This window comes from Camelina sativa, chromosome 3 (assembly GCF_030686135.1).
Source record: "Camelina sativa cultivar CO46 ecotype springtype chromosome 3, ASM3068613v1".
Classification (NCBI taxonomy): domain Eukaryota; kingdom Viridiplantae; phylum Streptophyta; class Magnoliopsida; order Brassicales; family Brassicaceae; genus Camelina; species Camelina sativa.
In genome coordinates, this window is record NC_141882.1 from 13861150 (window position 1) to 13868873 (window position 7724).

At 34.9% G+C, this 7724-nt stretch overlaps 1 protein-coding gene across 1 annotated transcript; it reads left to right on the forward strand.

Annotated features, from left to right (window-relative positions):
• Positions 1-2386: 2386 nt before the first annotated feature.
• On the forward strand, positions 2387-5500 carry LOC104777168 (uncharacterized). Its single transcript, XM_010501377.3, has 9 exons — positions 2387-3254; positions 3500-3698; positions 3808-3896; positions 3989-4127; positions 4202-4276; positions 4481-4602; positions 4699-4774; positions 4888-4947; positions 5114-5500. Exons 2-9 carry the CDS (start codon positions 3558-3560, stop codon positions 5246-5248), a joined length of 837 nt encoding a protein of 278 aa, XP_010499679.2. The 5' UTR covers positions 2387-3254; positions 3500-3557; the 3' UTR covers positions 5249-5500.
• The last annotated feature ends 2224 nt before the right edge of the window (positions 5501-7724 follow it).

Sequence of the window (7724 nt, forward strand, 5' to 3'; positions counted from 1 at the left end):
TTTTGCTTGCGTTTTGCTAATTTGGTTATTAGTTTTATTAAACCTTAAGATCTTACAGATGAAACAACAAAGTACAAATAGGAATATATCGTTAGTTTCGCTTTTACACGTTCAGTTTGTGTCTGAAGTTTAGTAATTGCATTGATCGTGACTGATTGTTACACAAGTATCTGGTGAAGCTCTGCATTATTCGATTAATTCATCATTCCTTCAACTTTTGAACCTTGTAAACTAACACGTAATACAATACAAAAGAACATCAATGTGAATAAAAATATATGCTAGTCTCTAAACTCTAAAGACCTGCTCTCAAACATTATTTATATTCAAATGTAATTAATACTTTTCTTTTAGCATTTACCTATTCTTCTACGCTTTCTATGTAGTGATATATTCATTTGTTAACTCGTGTGTGCTCCCCTGTTTCTCTCATACTGTCATAGTGTCATATATTCGTCATTCTCTCTGTTTATTGTTCTCTTCCTGAGTTACATTCATTTGTACTGTCTCAAAGTACCTTGGATTCTATTGGGTTTAAGCTCATAATGTCGCGTTTTTAAGCCTTTGAACCTTAACAAGACTCGTTACTTTCTAAGATGATGAAGTAGAAGCAGTACCTGCGATGGGAAGTCCTCTCTGTTAGCAACTTGAGGTTCAAGCATTGCCGGCTTAAGACACTGGGTATAGGTAAAGTTTGTGCCGGGCCTGGGTTCAGGCATGTCATCTTTGAATCAGATGCTAAAGATGTCATATAAACTTTTCTATGAGTTAATGTATAGAACCGATCATAATGGTTGTGAAGGTGTGTTGACTTGTGTTGTGTCACGTGAAGAGGTGAGCGTTGACGTGTAGTGTTGATGGTTTCCCCGGTTGGTTTAGTTTTGTATTCCATCGAATCAGGGTCATGCCAATAATTGTGGTTGATATGGTACAGTATCGCTGAGTTATGGTTGTACATATTGCTATTGGAAAGTGAGAAAAGAGGAAGAGGAGAGAGAGAGAGAGAGAGAGAGAGAGAGAGAGAGAGAGAGGAGAGAGAAGTGACGTTTCAGAGATGGTGGGAACCATTGATGGATCTGGTTGGTCATTTTGTGGCTGTGGGAAGGTCCGTTAGTGGTGGGAGAACAGAGCTGGAGTGAACAGAGGTGAAGAGGAGAAAGAAAGTGAAAGAAGGTTGGAGATAAAGGCAGTGTGGATGAGTCTAATTTGACGTCTTTCTTCCGCTGTATATGACATTTTTACGGGAACCGGATGATATCGGTGTAATCTCCATCAAACCAAGAATCGACAGAAGCTGAGAGAGCATCATTTGGAGTTAGTCTCGAAGAGTTATGTCCGTTGCTTCCTGGACAAGTAATTGCTGGAAACTGTGAAATCTGGGTTAAGTATGAATCCTAGAAACTGTTCCGAGATGGTTCTTTCTAGGCGTCGTTTGGAGGACAAAAAACTAGTCCGATCGAGACAAAATTTGCTGGAGAGACTCGTGATAGTACAGGCTCCTTATCCAATGGTGGAGTTGCGATTTGAACGGTTAGTTTGTAAATTATTCGAGTGTTTATATGGAGCTTTTGTATGGATTGAATTGTGTTAAGTTGTGTTGTTGGTTGAACCAACGAGCTCGGTTTGAGCCGAAACCTCTGTAAGCTTATGGAGCAAGGTCATGGTGGTTTTAGAACCAAGTTAGAGCTCAGAAGTGTCGGGTTAAAGCTAATGCGGGATAACACATATATTGAGAACGTTATGTTCTTTGTCTGAACTTAATACTACTATTATCGACGTCCCAATGACGCAAGTTTTACTCCTTTTTCTTGGTTAGAAAGATGTTTTTGCGTGAATCTTATCGGTATATTTAAAGTTTATTTCTTGATATTGTAAATTTGTAATGCTCTTTAGAGCTGAAGCGATGTCATATGATGGTATTTTCTTTTATCATATATAGATTCAAACTCTGGATTCAGTAAGTATCTCATGTTTTCACTAACGTTTTTGCAATGTGGTATCTATGTTTAGTGAAATCTTGAGATCTAAAAGAGATGATGAAATAATGAGTTCGATGTGTATGTTTTTACTCTGATTATGGGCTTTTTGTATATTTTTCTGATGGACCTTACTGATATTTCTCTTGGGTTCATGAACCATAGCTGTTAACTTTTTGAAATAATAAGACATCATTGAAGGTAGATTCTGAACAAAGTCAAAGTTTTATTACTAAAATTAGAATATGGTTTTTTTTTAAAAAATTAGTTGTGATGTATTCTCATTGATGGGTTGCTTTGTTGCTTTCAGAATCTCTCATTTACAACATTTATGTTATATTATATATATCTACACTCGTTGTATGTTCGTTTTGTAAACTAAAAAAGCCTCACGTACTATTTGATTGTTTTATAAGCGACGTTTTTTAATAGGAAATATATTAAGTCAACTAATAACAAAACTTTTGTTTGTTATACTTTATTTTCTTTTGTATATTTCATAAAATAAAATAAAAAAGTGAAAAAGACATGATAGTCGAAGTGATTCACACGAATCGAACTATAATAATCTATATACTCTTTATTTTATCCACATTCTATCATCTTTTTTGTTTTTCGTATTATCCTTTGGTTCATGTTATTTTCATATGTATATTCCACAAAAAAATAAAAACGTATATTCTATTACTTTTACCAAATAAATAAGGGGTTTTTAATTTTATTTTTTAACCCCACTCATTAACATAAGTTAGGCTTATATTATAAAAAAAAAAATTACCCTAAAGTTTGGCATATAAAAAAAAAAAAAAAAAAAAAGATGAAACCCATGAATTAAATACCTAATTAACAATTTGTTTTTTTTTGTTTTTTCTTATTTAGTGTAAACAGCTGTAAATTTTATTATGATTATTTTGGTGTGTATGCCCAGAGATGGAGTGTTTTGTGTTGTTGTTTCTTCTCTATCGTAACAACATCGTCCGTTTACATTGATCAAAGCTTTCTTCATCATCTTCAACGTCTTCTTCTTTCATTGTTGCTACTTCCCCATTTACCCTTTCTCTCTGCTTTTTCCTCTCTCTCTCTCTCTCTCTCTCTCTCTCTCTCTCTCTCTCTCACTCTCACAGTTTTCTCCTTTCTCCCTTTGCGTGACATTTCTTCAATTTCAGATTCCCTTCTGAGATTCTTCATCGGTTCCATGGATCTTAATTTTTGACTTCGATTTGAATCCCATTTTCGTTATCCCGCGATCGGGTTTTTTTGGATCTTCCCCAATCTTAGGTATTTGCCTTTCTCTGTCTATCTGTATCTTATAGTTTTTTTGAGATTTGGGTTCGCCTTTGGTGTAATTTGTTTATCGTATCTCTAATTCAGATAACTAAGATTCGATTTTTTAAGGTATCGAGATTGAGACATTTATGAATTAACTCCTGGATTTGGTGGATTTGAGAAGTTTTTTTTTTTTTTTGAGAGATTGGTGATGATGATGCTCTTTGTTGTTGTCAATTTGGGATTTTTGGGTGTAGGTTTGTAAACGATGAGATAGTGTTACGAACAAGACCCAGATTTTTGTTATTGTCTGCAATGTCGACGACGTCTTTGCAAACGATTGGTGCTATTAAGTCTTACCATCACCAAGCTCAGCATTTGGTTAAGAACTATCTATTAGCTGATCCCTTTATTCCTTACACCTCTGTTCTCACTGGCATTTTCCTTTGCAAAGTGGTAAAGTTCTCTTCTTTTTTATAATGATTGATTCTATAGATCTGAGGAGATGCGATTGATTTGACGATTGTATGTTTCTTGTTTTTTTTTTATTTTATTTTATTTGCAGGTGTATGATCTTTGTCATTTTATCAGCAACTCACATTCTAAGACTTATATCATCCTCACTAAAATTCAAAGAATCGAATGGAATAACCGGTTTGTGTGTTTTGATGACTATTTTACTCTTTTTCAAGTGGTGTGTGTGTGTGTTCGTTTAGGTTTTTGAATCGTTTGTTCTTGTTTGGCAGGGGTATCTCAACAGTTCATGCTATATTTATCTCGGCTCTGTCTCTGTATTTTGTCTTCTGGTCCGACCTCTTTTCAGATAGGTGGCATAATGATTTTGTTGTTTTCCGGAGCTCACGTCTTTCCTCTCTTGGTTTAGGGGTAAGAACTGATTTAACCGGATACAAAAGTTAATAATGTAGAGTCTATGAAATCATAACATTAATGATTTGCAGATATCTATTGGTTACTTCATTGCTGATCTTGGGATGATCTTTTGGAAATACCCTTCTTTGGGTGGGATCGAGTATGTAAGTAACTTTTCTAGACCAAACACTTGACTTTATCTAGTTATTTCTCTCCAAAGACATTCAAAATCCTCCCAAATATTTGGCTTGTTGATGTTTCACTTTCGGTTTATCAACTTGCACACCTCTGCATTGCTCAACAATATTAATATGTAAAGATTGCTAACACGCTTGAAACTAAGACAGAGATTGGCATATTGATTTCAGATTGTGCATCACTCACTATCGGGGGTAGCAGTCGCCTACTCTTTGTTTTCTGGAGAAGGACAGTTGTATACCTACATGGTCCTCATCTCAGAGATTACAACCCCAGAGATCAACTTGAGATGGTACTTCCCTCTTTTCCACTTACTGTACAGGAATTATCACCTAAGCAATCTTTCTTCTGACAAAAAAAAAAACGGACTGTGGGGGGTCTTTTGAAGGTACCTGGACACCGCTGGTATGAAGAAGTCATTGGCATATGTTGTTAATGGCGTTTTCATCTTCTTGGCCTGGCTGGTACGTTTGTTAATGGCGTTTCCATAATGATTACAAAATCCTAATCAACATTTGATTCATTTTGATGCTAGGCATTTATGTCTCTACGTATGACTCAAATACTTTCATGTCAGGTTGCTAGAATCCTACTGTTCATATACATGTTTTATCATGTCTATCTCCACTACAACCAGGTAAAACACATGATCCCTTCTCCTTACTATCTATCGGTTTTATTGATATGTTGATACCTATAGCTTCAAAATCTTCCCCATGAAGTCAATACATCACAATGCTTCAAATTTCTCGATGCGTTCTTTTTTGGTTTATGAAATTGGGAATTACTTTGTTTTGTGGTAGGTCATGAGGATGCACATCTTCGGCTACGTTTTGGTATTCGGGGTACCAGCTGCGCTTGGTGTCATGAACTTGGTATGGTTCGGGAAAATTGTGAGAGGGGTAAAGAAAACATTAGCAAAGAGATGTGAATGTTGAGGATTGGTGAGTCTTCCTCTTCCTCACAATGTTGTTTCATCAGATCATCATCTTCTCTTCTTCGTCCCTCTGACATATGTCTGTCTCTCTAGTGTAAGTAGTTTTTGTCTGATGGAGAAAGAAAAAGGAAAAAAAAAAACCAAAAATGATACGATCCTCTGACTCTGTAAATGATCAAAAATTCAAGCCTCTCTTTACGTTTTTCAGTATACAATGTAATTCTGTTTTCATTCTTATAGTTTTTTTTTGGCTCTTAGGGTTTTAAATTAGGTACATGTAGAGTGAAAACTAGAGGAAGAAAACATTTGGTAACTTTTACTATATTTGGTTCAATTTTCTCAGTAACAAAAACTATGAATGTCTTAAAACAACAAATTTGTATTTGAACCAAATGTAGTAGTATAGATGATAAAAGATTTAAAGTTTAGGTTAGGATATAACAACAAAATAGATAATAGCGTAGAGTTGGGTGGAACTCTAACATGTATTTAAAACCCCGCTCGTGAAGGCCATTATGTGGACTAGTTGTTGTGGTTATCGGTGGTGGCTCATAGGCCCAATCAATGAACACAATTGCACAATATGAATACTGCACTGTCACATGAACTGCGTATTCGTATGTGTCGACATCATTGAGTTCTCTTTTTATAATAATTAGGATAATGTACGGATACAAACAACGGTATGTGACTGATTGTGTATTTTTTAGTCCTGTTTACTTTATTTTCTGTTGTTTCTGTAAGACAAAAAAATAGTGCTTTGTTTTTAATTTTTGTGAAAAAAAAGAATAGTATTCTCTTATTAAGAAAAAGAAATGTCAAAACCATGCATTTTACCGGTTTTGAATCTCGACGGTGATAGAATCCACATTTATGTAAATGTTATCATTAGTACTATTATTTTTCATTCTTTTTTGTTAAATTTAAAGTACTAAATCACGACTAAATTGTCAGACCAAGTTTATAATCGATGTAACCACATACATTAACCACATTAACCATACAATCTAAAACTTGTTTTGTCTGTAAATCAGTCTAAGTAAACCATTTTTAATCACACGAATAGATTTATCTGGATTTGATTTTTCAGGTACAATTTGGTGTGTCATAAGTTAACATAGCGCACCAGTCTCTATCTAAAATGTTTTTTTAATTATTATTATTATTATTGTCATTATTTCAACACAGCTCACTTTCTCTGTAGAAAAGCTGCATCTGAAGGGGGGTGTGTGGGGGAGAAAAAGAGAGGCACTTTTGGCCATAGAGTACAACACTATACCACATTACATACTTCACTTTTCTTTTCTTTTTTCTCTTTCTATATAAACATTTTATAATTTTATATCATATTATATTGGTTACCAAATTGGCCCATTGTGATTTATTGTTGTGACCCCTCATGGGTTCCTCTTATTTCCCCTTTTTCACTAGCAAATAAAATATCGAACTATCGTGTTCATAAGATGGACCTTACGTGTGTTTATAGGATCTGCGCATTGACTATATATCTATATGAAGCATGTTTTATTCAAGCTCAACTTAGACAGAATAGTTTCCACTTTTCTTAACTACATTCTTAGAGATATTGAAATCTAATTCAAGGAAAATTGAAACGTGGCTTAAGTAATTCTACCTTAACCCCACCATGGTAGGATTGTTGACCATAGCTAGGGTTAACGTACGTGGGTTGTGTCTAACCCGTTGTTCCATTCGTAGTTAGTATGTATATTGGACAGGATGGTCTAACCTTAGGTTTGTATTCTAACTACACTCTTACACTTTGATTAACAATCAGAAATCTTAGAAGCTAAAAAAGAATTAGAAGGATTTTTGTTTTTTTGTCACTAAGCTTTTTGATGCATTGAAGAGAGAGAGAGAAGAATGAGAAGGGAACCAATAATACTCAATAGAATGGCCTCCACACTCTTCCCCTTCCTTTGACTGCTCTCTCTGCCCCCTTTGACCACTTTCTCTCTCACTTAAATGCTTCCCTACGCTCCTCTCTCCTGCTCGTTCATCTCACGCTCTCCATCCAAAAGTTCCATAGCTTCTTCTTATTTAATTGCATGATTAGGTCCATGATTAGCTATCTACGTCGTCCTTCCAAGTCTTTTTTGGTTACACCAATGTAATTGAGCAGCATTGCATTTACCGATTTACGTGTATCCGATAAGGCTCCATATTTTTGAACGTTAGTCACAAACTGTCTAAGTATCGTCAAGGATCTCTCTAATACGAATAGATCATGTATTTTGTATAGAATCATACATATGCCAAGAAAGCATACATACATGTAACGTAAGTTAACTTGATAATTAGTAAAGATACAGTTTTGACCTATTACTAGCTAAGCACCTTAATTTGGTGTATTTATTCTATAGGAACATATACGTACATTATCAAAATCGAAACATATAGTTTCCTTGTGATATGAAGTCCACAGTTTAATTACCATGTTCATAAGTATCACATTTCGA